The sequence below is a fragment of the Anabrus simplex genome, chromosome 14, assembly GCF_040414725.1.
Source record: "Anabrus simplex isolate iqAnaSimp1 chromosome 14, ASM4041472v1, whole genome shotgun sequence".
NCBI lineage: Eukaryota > Metazoa > Arthropoda > Insecta > Orthoptera > Tettigoniidae > Anabrus > Anabrus simplex.
This window is the reverse complement of record NC_090278.1, coordinates 24,169,237-24,188,497: the sequence shown is the minus strand read 5'-3', so window position 1 is coordinate 24,188,497 and position 19,261 is coordinate 24,169,237. Positions and strand designations below refer to the sequence as shown.

At 39.6% G+C, this 19,261-nt stretch overlaps 1 protein-coding gene across 1 annotated transcript in view; it reads right to left on the bottom strand.

The window, feature by feature from the left end:
• Nucleotides 1-3,495: 3,495 nt before the first annotated feature.
• LOC136885237 (interleukin-1 receptor accessory protein-like 1) overlaps nt 3,496-19,261 on the bottom strand; it is a 163,893-nt gene continuing 148,127 nt past the window's right edge. Inside the window, exon 9 of the mRNA XM_068230436.1 lies at nt 3,496-13,686. Coding sequence (XP_068086537.1) covers nt 13,450-13,686 — 237 coding nt within the window. The 3' untranslated portion in view covers nt 3,496-13,449. The remainder of the gene's footprint in view (nt 13,687-19,261) is intronic.

The window sequence follows — 19,261 nt, the reverse complement described above, 5'->3', positions numbered from 1 at the left end:
GTACTTTATGAAAAATCTTTGATGCTAATCTGTATAATATGTTACAGTCTAATTTTAATACTATACAACCACTTTTATTATAACTTTACCATTCTTTTAATATAACGACATTTTTAACCATTTAAATAAACTCAGGGCCCTGACCTTAAGCTTTGTGTATTTATAGCTGATGATGTTCGCAAAGACGAATGAAACATGTCCTATTAACCAACGTACCTCATGAATATTTTATAAATAATTGAGTGCATTATTTTTGTATTGAATAGGTGGTAATAAAAAGTTTTTAACTTTAATACATTATCTTCAATACGGTCTAATTATGAGATTTATCACATGTAATTATCTCATCTTTCCAACTGAATTACGAACAGTAACCTTTGTCAAAAGAAGGTTAGTTTAGGCCATTAAAATAATACTTCACCACAGCGCAGTCTCTTAACACGATGCCAACCTGGAGCAGTGACATTTCGATACAAATCGTCCAGCCAGGTCTAAAGACCTTTCTTTTCTTTCACATCCTAGAAGACAAGGTCGTCTCAAAGAGGGTGATAGTCCGAGAGAGAAGAGGGTGTGATTTACAGCTGTGCTTGGGGAGGAAGTGTCAACAATTTCTGATTCAATGGCACAGCTCCTCCAATGCACACGAATATGCCAGCCGTACTGCAAACTGTGCAGATCATACAGAACCTTAACACTTTCAACACTATGCCCACATGGCATACCGGCGCGCTGCTTTCGTGGCTGTGGACGGCGCCCGCATGCCATACGGGTGTGATTTTCGTGGGTGTTTATATGCAGCTGCACGTATCCTATATGGTTCCCATCCCTTGCTTGGAGGTAGTAGTTTATCTAGTGTCCACTAGAATGCAGCAGTTATCGGAAAGTTCAAATTGAAACTATACCAAAAAAGGTAGTTTCTCCTTGCTGTGACCTCTTCCGGGTGCAGAGTGCACCAAATCTTTGGCGCTGTCAGCTGTGTTTCTGTACAAACATGTCCTCATGCCTGCTCAATGATAGTGATATCTTGGATATTTTTTTGGGAGTTCCAGGTTCAGCAATAGACGACAGTGATAGAGACTCTGCTTACGAACCATACAACATATTAAGTGACAGTTGGGGCAAGATTTTTATTTGTTATGTCACTTTCAAATGCAATTTTTTAGCTGCATTATTTTCCTCCAAATACAAATGATAAAATACTTCTCCTCTCCAGAAATTTGGGCTTATTTTTTCATTTAGGCAAAGAGATGCAGGCTGATGATTCATCTGTACTGTAAAAAGAAAGTAGATGATGGTGCAAGGAGTGCGAGGTTGGACTGTGCATAGCACAATATTCTGAGGGCTACTATACCAAAACAAACTATTACTAATAACTCAATAAATTTTTTAGACCTCACAATTAAGAGACTGTCTTCCTCACTAGAATATAATATCTATAGAAAACCAACACAAACAGCGACAACTATCAGAAAAGACTCCACACATAAGCGCGCCACTTACTACAGTATGGTAGACCGAGCAATAAAAATACCGTTATCTAAGGAAAATCTAAAGAAAGAACTGAATACTATACGTGCCATTGCTAAATGTAACGGATATAATTCCTCATTCATAGAACGCATTGTCAACAAATGAAAACATAGACCAAAGTCAACATTAACCAAAGAAAGACCGAATCCCGCCCTATATGCCACCTTCACCTTCAATGAAAACATATACAGTGTAACTAATATCTTTAAGAAACATAATATCAAAATTTCATACAGAACCAACAATAGAAATACAGAAATAGTGCATAATTCCAAGTCAATAAACAAATCCGACATTTATGCAAAGTCAGGTGTTTATCGTTTCAAATGTAATAACTGCTTTTCCTCATACATCGGACAGACTGGAAGAAGTTTCAAAGTTAACCTAGAACACGTCAATGTCATTAAGTATAGTACGTTTTCAGCAATAGGCCAACACATCCATGACTCAAAACATAATTTCAGTGCCAAAGAACAAGACTTAGAAATTCTCAAGAACATAAACAAAGGCCCTTTGCTTGACGTTACGGAAAACTGTTTTATTCATTTAGACCATTTTTTCAATCCCAATCTAAACCTCAATGAAATATCAGAAAAACCTAATATTCTTTACGACTTCCTAATCAAAGTCTTTAGAGGCATCAAATCCACGAAGAAGAAATCGATCTTTTACGCTCTGCACAACACACTCCTACGTCGTACACGACCACCACTTCATCCCCCTGACCCACCTTAAATTCCACCTTCCCATCCCCTCCACTCCCCTCCTTTCTCCCTTCCTCTTCCTGCCCCTTCCACCTCCCCTTTATCACACACCCAACTTACTCATATCCATTCACGTTCAGTCCACAGCTCTTCTCACAACACACAACAAGCACGCTGAACAAGGTGAGTCCTATATTCCATCACATACGGCTGCAAATTTACCTTACCCTATCTCAAGCAATCCACTTTATTAACTTAGCTTTTCTTTCTTTTTAGGCTTCACTACCCTTGTTGAGTTGAGACAACTTTAATTTAAAATTCAACCTTATTCAACCACCCAGCTTTAGGCATACCGGCTATAAACAAATATTTGATGGCATTGCCAACCACACATAACACTGGACCTTGACTTATATATCTCCACTGATAATAACAGAAGAGTGGACATCAATTTTATCTCTTCTTCTTCTTCAAGTGCCATATCCGGTTGCCCAGACGTCGGCGATTACTCTGGAGAAAGTTTTTCTGTCTTCTGCTAGTCGGAAGAGTCTCTCAGTTGTCTCAATACCAGTCCACTGCTTGATGTGTTGTGTAACCATGTTATCTCTGGTCTGCCAACTTGCCGTTTGCCCTCTATTTTACCTTGGAGAATGAGTTTTATGAGGCCATATTTGTTTCCTCTTAATATGTGGCCTAGATAAGCTGTTTTGCAAACTTTTATAGTTGTTATTAGTTCTTGCTTTGTCCTAGCTCTCCTTAGGACTTCATCGTTTGTTATCATATCTGTCCAGGGTATTCTAAGCATTCTTCTGTGCAACCACATTTCAAGGGCGGCAAGTTGTTTGATACTTGCGGCTTTTAAGGTCCATGTTTCTGCTCCATATAACAGTACTGACCAGATGTAGCACTTCATTAGTCTCTGTCTCAGCTTCAGATTCAGATGATTATTACAGAACAAAGAGCTCATTGTTTTTTTAATTATATATACCAAGATTTTTACTCTCATTCATCAGACCAATTTAACTGTATAACACCAATGTACCATATTAGACTGTAATGCCTATTATGCGTTACATTACTCCATCATATTTTACCCATTGTTCATTTAGCTCTAAATGTAAAAAAAAAAAAAAAAAAAAATTGTTAATCATTTGTACTTTGCATTGCACATATTATGTACACAGTTTTATGTTATGTATCCTGCCCACTTTGTGACTTCTAGCTGATGATGACGCCAGTAAGCATCAAAACCCGTACGGTACTAGAAACAATAAATAACATGTTGTAAATATCTTACACAACAACTTAGTGCTGAATAGGTTGAACCTTTCCTCAATTCTAATTGTGTATTACTAAATAACTAAATTTTGTATTTCAAATGTAATTGTGTTTATTTGTAGCTCAAGTAGACACATTACATTATTCATTTTTGTTGTTTGAGCAGGCTTATTGGTAAGACATGAATGTAGAAGTTTTTCCCATACATTTCTTTATGTTTATCCACTGCCTGCTCGATCTGCATCTGATGGCTGCTTATACTGCCTGCTCATTACAACATTTTAACATGGCACTAAATGAAACACTCCATTTACAAAGACCAACGGTAGGTGGCAGCACCAACTGGCCCCCGACCTGTCAGAATGAAATAGTGGGAAATAGGGTAGTACTGTAATTGTTTTCAGTGTAAATGGTGTACTGCTGCGTGCCTTTCTGCAAATCAAAGAAAGGGAAACCAGAATGCCATGGTATTTCATTCATGTACAAAATTGAGTTGAAAATGGTTAAATATTATATCCAGGGAAGGAAACAGCAAGGGAAGTAAATGGATTCCTATTCCGTGGTTTCCTCTCTAAAGAACCAGAGAAACAAGGAAATGCCATTTGGTCCTTGTTTCAATGACGGTGAAATCCTGACATTCACCTCCCCGCGGTAGAGAGGGGGGGCAACGACTGCATATAAAAATTATATTTTATATGCAGGTGGCTAACGAATGAAGGGACCGATTATCTCCCGGTATAAGGAGATCCCCTATACCAAGTGCCAACAGTCTCTTTGAGAGTGGATGAGCGGGTATGGGTAAGGGCACTCTATTGTCCTGGGGACAAGAAATTGTTCCCAAAGGCGGAGGAACCAGTTTGGTCAACGGCATTAGGATGCAGAAGGCAATGGGAAACCACTGCATTAAAGATCCTGAGAGATATTCCAATAAATTCACATGGCATGGCTGCAACGTCAAGATCAGAGCTGGCCGTGTGGATCGTCTACCTCCGTTTGGAGACGACTTCTTAAGAAGAAGAATTCCGTGGTTTGCAGTCTACGTTTCATAAATGACAATTTCAAAGTGACCAGTAAAGCACAAAAATTAAAAAACAGGATCTGTACCCAGCCTTTTCCCTGATTATCCAGCTTATAAACAACCGCTACATTCAGCGAAGAGGAAGAGAAGGGATTCAAGCACAAAGACGTCTAACAAGAGATCTTCAAACATCCTTGCAGAAAATAGTAAGCGTTATATAAGGTTTGAAGTATTACATACTAAGTAATATAATTCCTGGGGACAATTGTACTGTTAATGTGAAGGTACAAAACAGAATAATATGCTGTCATAGATTCCATTATGAGTTGTTTGTTAGCAGTATAAAATCGTGTCAATATACTGTTGTTCTTCTTCTTATTCATTATGCAAGTAGGGCCTATTTAGTTGTTTCGGTTTTACAGTTATAGCTAAACTGATGTCAGGTTCTTTCTCTTTCCAGTCAACTCTCCGTTTACGGATACAGAGGTAGGCCTAAATACTAGTAACAACAAACCATGTGACGTTGGTTGTCAAGTTGATATGTTGGATGACAGCAGCATAGAAAATCTGAAGAGAACAAATAAAATGCTTTGTGTTGCACTATTCAGAATGAAGAACAAAATAGTAGATCTGGAAGAAAAATTACACCGACCAAGTAAACAGCTTGAAGATTGTAATACGCAAATCAAACCACTGAACATTATAAAGAAAGCTGACAGGTGAGGGTGTTGAAATGGCCATTTATCTTCAAGATTAAGTGAATAACTTTCAGGAACTGCACCCAGTATGGTTTGAAGAAACTATACTGCATTGTATTTGTTGGTGGATTGCGTCTCCGAAAGGTTACAAGTATGGGTGGAGGTCAAAATTAATACTGTCACCTTCACGAAATACATTAGACAGGTATCTAGGGATGATAAAGTGTGGAGCTGGTATTTTACCACTAATAAAGGAAAGACTGCAAACAGAAGTAACTAATTTGAATGATCTGGAGAAAGTTTGCTCCCTTATTTGCGACGAAATGGCACTTAAAGAGCTGCTGCTATATAATAAAGAAGAGGACAGATTCTACGGACTGGTCGAAGCAGAGGGAGTCTATAACGAAGAGATTGGAACAAACCCTCAACTCGCCAACAAATTTTTGTGCTTTGTGATTCATGGGTTGACGAAGAAATGTACAATTCCGGCTGCCTACTTCATGGTGAAGGCTTTACAAGGACATGAGCTTTTCCTCCTGGTTCAGCAGGTTTTGAAGGCTGTCGAAGAATGTGGTTTCTATGTTATTCGTCTTGTGATGGAGAATCACAGAGGAAATACTTCAATGTTTAAGAAATTTGGTGATGGAGAATTAAAGTCGCGTGTAGTTCATCCATGCAACGCAATGCGACCATTTGTCTTTCGATTACTGTCATATTATTAGAAACATCAGATCTCAGTTTCTTGATTGTGATATGGCAGATAAAGACGTCATCATCACTTCATCTTTCTTAAATGAGCTGTATTGTCTTCAGAAGAATCTTGTAGTGAAACCGGTCAGGAATTTAACGAGGAAGCATGTCGAACCAAGTTATTTTGAAAAGATGAATGTACTCTATGTTGTGCGAGTGTTCTCACCACCAGTCACAGCAGCTTTGCAGTTCCTAATGGAAAACTCATCGCGCCTGACAGCAATAGTCGATTTTTCGGAGGCTGGACCTACCATACGATTTATGAAATCTGTGTATAAATTCTTCAGTGTCCATGACACCGGCGATAAAACACAGCACTTGAGGTAAAATAATCTGGACAAAATGATGTTCTTTTCTCCAGCAGACAAGTGTCTCCAGTGGCTGAAAGACGATTTCTGTCAATATCTTGAAGAGATATAAGAAGCGTCCAAAGCTGTCAATAAAAAGGGACTTACCAAAGAAACACATCAAGCTATTATTTTTGCTGCTTTATCTACTTCTTCGTGCATTGTTCATCTTCTACAGAATGGATTTTTTTATGTGCTGGCACGGGCCTTTTCAGGAGATCCAGTTGAAGTCATGTTTAGTGCTATAAGAATGGGACGAGCATGCAATGACATGACTGACTCCCGGGCTGCTCAGAACTCCATAAAGAGAATTCTGAAATCTGGTATTTTAATGTCCACCAATGGTGCTAGCGTTATCCACAAGCCAAATTCAAAATTTTCTGCCTCATTATCCTCTCCCTGATTTGACGAAACAGAACCAGTGTTGCTCTCTGAGTACGTACTTGATTTACTGGAAGATCTTCGTGAACCCCCTGAGTCAATGTGTGTCACTTTGGAAACTGCTTCCCAGGCATTAGTGTGTGGTTATTTAGTGCATGTAATCGAAGGAAAAACAGAATGCAGCACGTGCTTGAATAACGTTTCCATCTCAGTAAATGCATTTGAACTTGATCAGGCAGTCGGATAGAGGAGGCCTGCGCTATTCCCAGCCACAATTTATTGGCCTAATTATGGGGCTACAAAAATTTGTTGAGGCGGCTCTACCGTACTGCAAGAAATCTGTAAGTCTCCTCCAGACTATAAAAGCTATGCTCTACCTTCTCTGTGCCAGTGTAACATTTGAAGTGTTTTAGGAACAATAATAACCAGGAACTTGTGTCAGAAACTGTGGTGGCCAAATTCATGAAACCTCTACTTAGTAATGTAGGGAAGAACCATACAGACAAAGTTTCCAGGTTTTCTTGTTCATTGAAACCTCTTTCTCAAAAAGTCCTGAAGCTATAACTCTCTAGAGCATCACTTTATACGTAAAATTCTTTAATTTTTCTGTTACTTTCAGATTGTAAATTTTGCTTGTTTCCTTATATAGCTGTATTCACGCGATAACTGGGGCTGTCTGGTGCTGCCATCTAGTCGCAGATTGTTTGCAAGTCGTGTTACACATTTGAATATGGAATGAGCAGGCAGTATAAGCAGCCATCGAATGCAGATCGAGTAGGCAGTGGTTTATCATAAGACTTCTTCTTCTTCTTGCCGGCCCCATGGTGTAGGAGTAGCATGCCTGCCTTTCACCCGGAGGCCCCGGGTTTGATTCCCGGCCAGGTCAGGGATTTTTCTCTCGACCTGAGGGCTGGTTCGAGGTCCACTCAGCCTACGTGATTAGAATTGAGGAGCTATCTGACCGTGAGATGGCGGCCCTGGTCTCGATAGCCCAGAATAACGGCCGAGAGGATGTGCCGTGCTGACCACATTGCCCCTCATAATCTGCAAGCCTTCAGGCTGAGCAGCAGTCGCTAGGCAGGCCAAAGCCCTTTCAAGGGCATTATGTGCCATGGGTTTTTTTTTCTTTGGGTTTGGTTTTTCTTCTTGCGTTCCGGCCTTCTAAGGACCATGTTACAATTTCAATTCTTCAATCAATCAAATCAATCAATACTGATCTGCATTTAGGGCAGTCGCCCAGGGGGCAGATTCCCTATTCCTTTTCTTCCAGTATTCTTTCATTGTTTGACTGTACTTCTTTTTCCTGTCTTCAGTCCACTTTGTGTCTGTTTTCTTTTCCTTCCTCCCTTTGAATCCTTCCATTTGTAAGACTTTCTTCCTAAAAATCTTCCTTTCAGATAATTCTTCTTCTGGTTGATTTCTTTTCCCAAGGGTATTCGAAGATTCGTTTAGTTGGTTTATTGTCATCCATTTTGTAAATGTGTCCAAGAAATAGCAATCTCCTTTTTCTTATTGTTTCCGATATGTTTTCCATGTTCTGGTAAATTTCATTGTTACTTCTTAATTTCCAAAACTCTGCAATTCTAAGAGGACCTAATATTTTCCTTATAATTCTTCTTTCTAATATTTCTAATTTATCAAGCTTGTAGTTCAGTGCTAGACATTCACTGGCATACAGGCATTCTGGTTTCACTACTGTGTTGTAGTGCTTTATTTTAAGTTTTGTTGATAAGCACTTTTTGTTGTAAGTATTCTTAGTTATACCATAAGCCCTTTCCATCTTTTGTATCCTCTCCTCTATAGCAGATTTTTCTAAACTAATTTCTTGAATTGCCTCACCCAAATATTTGAATTTCTTTACCTTTTATATTTGACCAATATCTGTTACTAGAAACTTCGGGGCACTTTTTATATTCGTCAAAAATTTTGTTTTCTCAGCAGAGATTCTCAAGCCTGTCATGTTGGCTGTAAGACTAGTATAATTAAAAATACTTTAGATATGTACTTGCTGATTAACATCTTTATTTTGGATGGCTGACACTTTCATATGATAAAAAAGTCAGGTATATACTATGTTTTGCCATTGTATACTAGGATACTAACATTCAGGAAAAAGACGCAGTTCGCAGCCAGTGTACATGTGAAAATATGGTAGTGTTGATAGTGTTAAGAGTGACTCTTAACTACTGTTTTCTCCAGTAGGTGGCTAACTGTGTTCCCATGCTTTCAACCTACTATGCTGTTGTTCACAGATGCAAACAAGGTTGCCAGATCACCAGTAACTGAATGGGTGTCAATCTTTGGCTCAATAACTACACACGATGTGAAGGATAGGATCACTCATTGCTGCAGCTCTGCAGATTGTACCGGGCAAGTCATTAACTACCTGCAATTTTGCTCTAATTATCTTTAGGTTGGCTCTGTGACATTGTGTGCTCACCAGCCGCTAGATGGCACCATTGCCTACTTCTGCAGTAGGTTTCAGCACTATCAGAAGCATAGCTTGCGCTGTTGCAACGTAAAGATGACCGCACCACGGGATGGACGCGTTGTCCGAAAGATGGTAGGAGCGTCAGGAGGTCTAACCAGGTTGACCCCCAGCTCGATGATCCTGGTGGCATTCTGTAATCCATTTTTGGTGCTTTGAGGGCGTACCAGGAGCAGAAATTCATAGAACAGTCATTCGTCTGTTTTTCAGGATCATATCACGCACTTGTTCAATATTGGCATCAGTTACGGGTAGAGATGGACACCCGGATTTTCCCTGATCCTTCACGCTTGTGCGATCGCTTTTGAACTGTTCAGTCCACTGGTAAACACTTTGCTGTGGCAAAACTTTATCTCTGTATTGTGCTGAAAGTCTTCTGTGAATTTCCGCTCCGGGTACACACTCGGGCCACACAAAACGGATTACAGAACGCTGTTCTTCCTTGGTGCAAACACAGAGTGGTGCGGCGACCTTTACGCTGCAACAGCACAAGCTGTACTGATCTGATAATGCTGAAAACTACCACAGATGTAGACAACGGTGCCTACCTAAAGACAATTAGAGCAAAATTGCAGGTACCTATTGACTTGCCCTTGTATTATCAAGCCATACCTGGTGGTGGGGTCATTTGAGACAAAAGACGGAGATAGATTACCTAGGAGAATAATGAACTTCGTCATGGAGGATGAGAGAAGTAGAGGGAGACTAAGGCAAGGAACTAAATGAGTCCACAGAGCTTGTTGGCAGTACAGGACTCTGGAGCCATTTAGTTCATTTACAGAGGCTTACAGACTAACTGCTGAAAGGCATAACAGTTTATAATGAAGATGTATCAGGAACATTGTATAGTTCTGGTTTTTGATTAAGAAGATACTCTTTGGCATATGTACAAAGTTTCATTGTTTTGTGTTCAATACTGTACGAGAAAGGCTAACATTTACTTTTGTGCTCACTTCAAATGAGAACTCTTCCATGTGTCCATGAGGATATCAAAGGTTGTCTGAAAGCTGTCTTCCTTCCTTGTGCAGTGCTAATCACCCAGTTCCATAACTACAAAACAAGACACTGGATGCAGCAGAGTCACTCTGGCATTTAATGCAAACTGTTTACAGAAGTTGTTTTCCTTACATACCACCAGATGGCAGAACTAGGAGGGTAGTTTTTATGGCTAGACTGAGTACATTATGGAGTTACACAACTTGTAACCATATTAATAGAATTGCTCTTACAACTTCAGCAAGTTTTGTACACTTTGGAAAGGATATACCTACATGTTAAGTAATGAGATTCCAAATCCTTGAAAAGAATTACTTTTCTTGACAAATTGTCTTTGCATTAATAGTTTAATGAATTTTATCAGTTCCACCATTTCAATACAAAGTTTTGCAATGTGTTTACATTACAAGTTAATTTAATTTGCTTCTAGTTTCGACCTAAGGTCAAGGTCATCATCATCCATAGCACAAATTATACAATATATCAAATAGTCCAAGAACAATACACAATACAATGACATTAAAATGAACATGTGAGAGATAGAATAGACAGATACTTTAATATTGTAATGTACCATTACAAAGTTAAAACTGAAGATAAAGGGTGGTCACAATGATATTAAACAATTAAATTGTGCACACAATACATTAAAATAAGGCAATTGGGTGCAGCTAAGGAATGTTTCTAGTTATTTGATCTTGATGTTGAAGAAGATTCTTAAAAATGTGTTGCATTCCATTACAAATGACATAGGTAATATGTGACTCAACTTGCGCTGTGATGTGTAGAATATGGTCAGTTCTTCATGAATGATACGGAGGGAAGGTACGTATGAGGATTGTCGGGGGGATTGGAAGGGAAGTGAGGGTTAGGAAGAACGGAGAGAGCGAAGAAGGGAGGGGAAAGAAAGGAGGGGCTGTTATGTCATGTCATTTATGTCATTTGATCGGCCCTTTTCTTCAGCAGTCCTCGAACTAATTTTGGCTTTTATTATTATTATTATTTACTAGGTCACACTTCTCATTCCGCATTGAACTGTGAGTCTTTACCACCTGCTTCTTAGAAGTAATCTGACCTTCATGCGCAACATTTGCCTTCAGCGTTAAGAACATCAACTGGAAGTCTTTTAACGGCATCAATGTACCTTGTTTTAACATTAATCATATTATGTGCACAACTTAATCTTAAATGTCATTGCTACCACACAACATCATCTGACTATTAGAACTTTGTAATGGAATGCAATACGTTTTTTAAGAATCTTCTTCAACATCAAGCTCAAATAACTAGAAACATTCCTTAGCCACATCCAATTGCCTTATATTAATGTATCATGTGCACAATGTCTGACTTGTTGGCTGACCGGTCAGCGTACTGGCCTTCGGTTCAGAGGGTCCCAGGTTCGATTCCCGGTTGGGTCAGGGATTTTAACCTTAATTGGTTAATTCCAATGGCACGAGGGCTGGGTGTATGTGTTGTTTTCATCATCATTTCATCCTCATCACGACGCACAGGTCGCCTATGGGAGTCAAATAGAAAGACCTGCACCTGGCGAGCCGAACCCGTTCTGGGATATCCCGGCACTAAAAGCCATACAACATTTCATGTGCACAATTTAATTGTTTAATATCATTGTGACCACTCTTTATCTTCAGTTTTAACTTTGTAACGGTACACTACAGTATTAAAAAATCTGTCTATTTTAACTCTCACATGTTCATTTTAATGTAATTGTTAGAGCCCAGATTTCCATGCACTATCAAATCTCAAAATATGCATGCATTTATGCACTATCATATGGCAAAACATGCACAATAAACTGGAAAATATGTACTATCACAATTCAGGTCTATTTGAAACATTGTACAACAACTACCACAATTTTTCCAAATTGTCTTCATTTAAGCTCACCCATTTAACTGTCAGCACATCCTTACACATAGAAAATATTCTTTCTACGTCACAAGAATTGACAGGTGCATGCTTAAATGAAGACATTTGGGACAAAGTGAGGTCAAATTGTACGTCTTTTGCATTTTCACCACAATGCTTCTTATGTAAGTTTGACAAATTCAAAGTCAGGATTTGAACAGATCACTTTGTTTGACCTATCTCTAGCTGCTCCAGCTATTTCTCCGTGCGATGATTGCAGATACTTTTGAATGTCCTCAATAACTGGTAACGATTGCCTGCTGCGATAACAAAGACGTGTGACGAGTGAGAGTTCTGGGTAGGAAATTCTAGAATAACAATGGAAGAGGGTTCAGTACAAAACCAAGCAGCTATCTTAGTTACGCAGTGTCACAAAAGTGTGATATGTGTTTTGTTTTGTTCGTCTGACATAAACGAACAAATGAGCCGTCAATGAGTAATCCACAATTTAAGGTTCAATCTATAGCAATGTATATCTGGGACACCTTATTCCTAAGAATTACAGAGTTCGATGTGGGAACTTCTGGCTTACGTCAATGTATACTCAAGTAACAGATAAGAAAGTGCTTGTTTAATTAATTTATAGGGCCTCTATTGTATGTACTAACTTTGGTTGTAACATAGGATGCCAGGAATACATTCTCTGCATCTCTCAGTAATGGACATACTGTATAACGTGAAAAAAGGGTCCCTAATTCTAGGCACCAACATTCATAAAAGGCATTATCATGCAAATAACATTATATATGTATATGCGCCAAAATCAGAAGAAAAGTCATACTACGTTCAAATACGGTATTTGCTCTCAAATCCAAAATCTTCAAAATATATATTATGCATGAATTTTCTCCTAAGAAGGCCAAAACAACATGCATGGAAAAAGAATGGTTATTTGGAATCTTTAAGCCATAAAACGAATATCTGCAAAGTTTGAGAAGTGTAACCAGCTTATTTAAAAACATGCATTTGCATGGAAATCCGGGCTCTAATAATTGTATTGTACATTGTTCTTGGACTATTTAATATATTGTATCATTTGTGTTATGGCTGATGATGACCTTGACCTTAGGTCAAAACTAGAACCAAATTAAATTAACTTGTAATGTAAACACATTGCAAAACTTTGTATTGAAAAGGTGGAACTGATAAAATTCATTTAACTACAGTATCAGTTCAATACAGACCAATTAACATGAAGTTTGTATCCCTTAAAAATTGTCTTTGTCTATCTCGGAATCCAGTGCAGGTTTCAAAAGTTCTTTCTTCAACGTTTCACTTCTTACAATAACTATCAGGTACTTAAAGCTGCAAAGTCAGGCTGGTAGTCTCAGCTCACTACATCTACCAGTGCCTCCTGGGATGACGAGTGGGATTCTTTGGGCTCTTCAAAATTCAGAGGCAAAGATCTTCTTGGTGGAAGATAAAGGCGTAGTTTCTTCCAGAACTTTTTTTTGCTAGTGGGTCGTGGGTCCCATCTGATAATACGTACAACCCTCGTCACTTGATGCAGCGTACAGTTTCCAGGCCGGCCATCTTCCACCGTCACTGCATCCCAGTCTATATCCTGCAACATAAAAGAACAATATAATGACACTTCATGCTCTCAAAAAGAAAACAAATGCAGTTTCTATAACTCTGGTGACGACATTATGTTATGGGGGAGTAGACGTGGGATGTCAGTTCCGAGGCAGTTCAACAGTTGCTATGGATCTTCTGTTTTTAGTCCCCAACAGTTTGATAACCCAGAGTACTATCACCCAACATTTCTCATGGTAAAACTTTACTAACGGGGGTGAAAACAAAAAAGAGTTAGGAATCCAGCATGGTGCGGCTCGCACAACGTCATAACACACTACACAAGGCTGCCAACTTAGGTGCAGAATACCATTGGTCTTGTCTGCTTGTCTGCTTAGATTATTGGCATTATTAGCTAATAACAAGATCACTGGTCACTTAAAAACAAGGTCACTTTCAAACTTCATTACTTTCATAGAATGTGGCAGCCCTGGGGGTCTCTTTCAGAGAAAATAGCAAATTGCTCTAGCCAATTGTCATCATCGGTAGCTTTAACTTGTTTCCAAGTATTTAACTTCTTCCAATAAATTCACTTCTGTCTGTGGATGAACTTTCGATAGTTGAACAAACCAATTCTAACATGGAATAAGCATCCACATAGATTGCAAAGAATTTTTGGAGGAGGGCGTGGTTGTGCTACACAGAGTTTTTGTACTTCTCTCCTGGCCTCTTTCACATCTGCATTGTTCCCCTTCAAACAAATGGATAGCAACAGGGATGGTCTGGCGCCAGATTGTACGGTCTTGAGCAAGCGTGTACCAGGTTTGTGGATTGAGACCTGTCATCTTCATAGTGTACTTAAGATGGTCCTTGTAGTGCCTCATGGGTGCACCATGAGGTCTGGTGCCGCAGCAAAGTTCACCATACAGGATCTGGCGTGGAAATCAGGTATCACTCAGCTGACGGACATGGCCAATCCATCTAAGCTGATGTCCCGTGATGGATGATTTTATGCTCTTGGCATGAGCTTTCTCAAGAACAGCAATGTTGGTGACATGGTCTTCCCTTTTGAGCCTAAGGATGGATCGAAGTTTTTGTTGTTAGAAACTCTCAAGCTTTTTCAAGTCACGTCAGTAAAGGTCCAAGTTTCACAACCATACAGCAATGTTGTGATGACAACAGTGTGTTTCGTCTTCACGGTCAGGTCTTTATTCATGAACACTCGGTGTGATAGTCGTCCAAATGCTGCATGGGCAGTACCAATTCTCTTCTCCACATCTTGCTCAGTTACAGCACACAGACTGGATACTACCCAAGTACGAAAAGTGGTCTACTTGCTCCAGTGGTGCCAAGACCTTGGTCTTTTGAACATTAATGGTGAGACAAAAATGAACACATGCACTCTTGTAGCAGTTAACCGACTGTTGCAATTCCTCTGGTGTGAGTGTAGGTGATGCAGCATCATCTGCATACAGAATTTTGGTTATCTTTGTAACGTGGGTGAGCCTCTGGGAATGGAGTCTTGCTAGGTTGAAAAGCCCTACATCGAAATGATACCTAACTTCCACACCTGGGTTATTCATAGAAGATTCATGTAGCATGGAAGCCAAATATAATGCAAATAGTGTTGGAGCAAGCACACACTCCTGTTTCAGTTCGTGAGTAATTGGAAAATTCATCCGAGATCCTACAGCCAATAGACTGACACAGACTAGATTTTAATCTTTCTATATAACTTGGCGAACGAAATGGGGAGCTATCAATATTAATGGGACTTATGGAAGAAAGAAAGTAGAACTGGCTGAGTCAGCAAAGAGGATGCATCTGGATATACTAGGAGTAAGTGATATTCGGGTAAGGGGAGATAACGAGGAGGAGATAGGAGATTATAAAGTGTACTTGATGGGTGTTAGAAAAGGAAGGGCAGAGTCTGGGGTAGGGCTGTTTATCAGGAATACCATTGCACGCAACATAGTTTCTGTTAGGCACGTAAACGAGCAAATGATGTGGGTAGATTTGGCAGTTGGAGGAATTAGGACGAGAATTGTCTCAGTGTATTCACCATGTGAGGGTGCAGATGAGGATGAAGTTGACAAGTTTTATGAAGCATTGAGTGACATCGAGGTCAGGTCAACAGCAAGGATAGAATAGTGCTAATGGGCGATTTCAATGCGAGAGTTGGAAGTAGAACTGAAGGATATGAAAGGGTAATTGGTAAATGTGGGGAAAATATGAAAGCTAATGGAAATGGGAAGCGTTTGCTGGACTTCTGTGCTAGTATGGGCTTAGCAGTTACGAATACATTCTTCAAGCATAAGGCTATTCACCGCTACACATGGGAGGCTAGGGGTACCAGATCCATAATAGACTATATCTTAACCGACTTCTAATTCAGGATATCTGTTAGGAATGTAGGGGGTTTTTCGGGGATTTTTCGATGATGCAGACCACTATCTGATCTGTAGTGAACTAAGTATCTCTAGGCCTAGGAGAGAGAAAGTGAAATCTGTCTGCAAACGAATAAGGGTAGAAAATCTCCAGGACAAGGAAATTAGAAGTACATGGATATGATTAGTGAGAAGTTTCGAACAGTAGACAGTAAGCAGGTTCAGGATATAGAAAGTGAATGGGTGGCATACAGGGATGCTGTAGTAGAAACAGCAAGGGAATGCCTAGGAACAACTGTGTGTAAAGATGGGAAAAGGCGAACATCTTGGTGGAATGATGAAGTGTGAGGAGCTTGTAAACGTAAAAAGGAGGCTTATAAGAAATGGCTCCAAACAAGGGCCGAGGCAGACAGGGATTTGTACATAAATGAACGAAACAGAGTGAAACAAATAGTTGTTGAATCCAAAAAGAAGTTGTGGGAAGATTTTGGTAATAACCTGGAGAGGCTAGGTCAAGCAGCAGGGAAACCTTTCTGGACAGTAATAAAGAATCTTAGGAAGGGAGGGAAAAAGGAAATGAACAGTGTTTTGAGTAATTCAGGTGAACTCATAATAGATCCCAGGGAATCTCTGGAGAGGTGGAGGGAATATTTTGAACATCTTCTCAACGTAAAAGGAGATCTTCCTGGTGGTGTTGCAAACAGCCAAGCTCATGGGGAGGAGGAAAATGATGATGGTGAAATTACGCTTGAAGAAGTGGAAAGGATAGTAAATAAACTCCATTGTCATAAGGCAGCAGGAATAGATGAAATTAGACCTGAGATGGTGGAGTATAGTGCGAAGTCAGGGATGAAATGGCTTCATAGAGTAGTAAGATTAGCATGGAGTGTTGGTAAGGTACCTTCAGATTGGACAAAAGCAGTAATCGCACCTATCTATAAGCAAGGGAACAGGAAGGATTGCAACAACTATTGAGGTATCTCATTGATTAGTATACCAGGCAAAGTATTCACTGGCATCTTGGAAGGGAGGGTGTGATCAGTCGTTGAGAGGAAGTTGGATGAAAACCAGTGTGGTTTCAGACCACAGAGGGGCTGTCTGGATCAGATTTTCAGTATGCGCCAGGTAACTGAAAAATGCTACGAGAGGAATAGGCAGTTGTGTTTATGTTTCATAGATCTAGAGAAAGCATATGACAGGGTACTGAGGGAAAAGATGTTCGCCGTATTGGGGGACTATGGAATTAAAGGTAGATTATTAAAACCAATCAAAGGCATTTATGTTGACAATTGGACTTCAGTAAGAATTGATGGTAGAATGAGTTCTTGGTTCAGGTTACTTACAGGAGTTAGACAAGGCTGTAATCTTTCACCTCTGCTGTTCATAGTTTACATGGATCATCTGCTGAAAGGTATAAAATGGCAGGGAGGGATTCAGTTAGGTGGAAATATATTAAGCAGTTCTAGCCTATGCTGACGACTTGGTCTTAATGGCAGATTGTGCTGAAAGCCTGCAGTCTAATATCTTGGAACTTAAAAATAGGTGCAATGAGTATGGCATGAAAATTAGCCATTCGAAGATTAAATTGATGTCAGTAGGTAAGAAATTCAACAAAACTGAATGTCAGATTGGTGATACAAAGCTAGAACAGGTCGATAATTTCAAGTATTTAGGTTGTGTGTTCTCCCAGGATGGTAATATAGTAAATGAGATTGAATCAAGGTGTAGTAAATCTAATACATCGATCTGTTTTCAGACCAACTGTGCTTTACGGGAGCGAAAGCTGGGTGGACTCAGGGTATCTTATTCATAAGTTAGAAGTAAGAGACGTGAAAGTAGAAAGAATGATTGCTGGTACAAACAGGTGGGAACAATGGCAGGAGGGTACTCGGAATGAGGAGATAAAGGCTAAGTTAGGAATGAACACGTTGGATGAAGCTGTACGCATAAACCGGCTTTGGTGGTGGAGTCATGTGAGGCGAATGGAGGAGGATACGTTACCTAGGAGAATATTGGACTCTTTTATGGAGGGTAAGAGAAGTAGAGGAAGACCAAGACGATGATGGTTAGACTCAGTTTCTAACGATTTAAAGATAAAAGGTATAGAACTAAATGAGGCCACAGCACTAGTTGCAAATAAGGCATTGTGGCGACGTTTAGTAAATTCACAGATGCTTGCAGACTGAGCACTGAAAGTTATACCAGTCTTTAATGATAATGTATGTATGTATATAAGTAAGAATATTTGTCAGGATGGGTTGGTGGATCCTGGGGAAGTATGATGGAGTGATATATTCTCTCTGTTACTTCACGTATCACTTCACGTCATCTTTGCATGATTTTTGTATTCCTGAACGTTGCTTCCCGATTAGTGAAACGCTACTGTTCTCTCAGCTACACATGATACTGACATGCATTTCTGCCACGGAGAGCTACAGTTTTCACGTTAACCCTCAGTTGAACTTTACTCACATTTACATTGGAGCACAGCTGGTAGTATTCTAACTTCTTCATTAACTAGACACCAATACATATATGTATGTCATCGGATGGTGGCATTCAGTAGAGTGTGAAATGGATTTTCAAATGGATATAGGATGCAGGGAGGTATATTCGTGATAAATCTTTGATTAAGTAGCATGAAAAATAAGGTTCCTAGAAGGAAAACATATTTTAATTTCATCAATTGCAAATGTTAAAAATATTTAAGCTCTTTTGGCTTTTACAATCGTAAAATTACCAGTGTTTCGCCCCAGTGTGGCAGTGGGCTCATCAGTTGGATTACTACATCTTTGCAATCGATGAAATTAAGTTATGATTTCCTTCGAGGAACCTTGTTTTTTATATAAAGGCGAAAGGAAGGCATTTATACAAGTGGAGGCGCATGCTTCCCCTAGTGCACTGTCACTGCATTGTCCTTGCAGTGGTGTCTCAACAACGCACTAGCTGCCAGCTTCTTGCAAACGAACGAATTTACCTGTATCACGAATATACCTCCCTTTACCCTACTGGATTTACCAGTATTTGGTGCTTTTTTTAGGCATAGTATAAATTGCCATGACAAAAAATGTTTTCTTGATAGCAGAAAGACCGAGCTCGATAGCTGCAGTTGCTTAAGTGCGGCCAGTATCCAGTATTCGGGAGGTAGTAGGTTCGAACCCTACTATCGGCAGCCCTGAAAATGGTTTTCCATGGTTTCCCATTTTCACACCAGGCAAATGCTGGGGCTGTACCTTA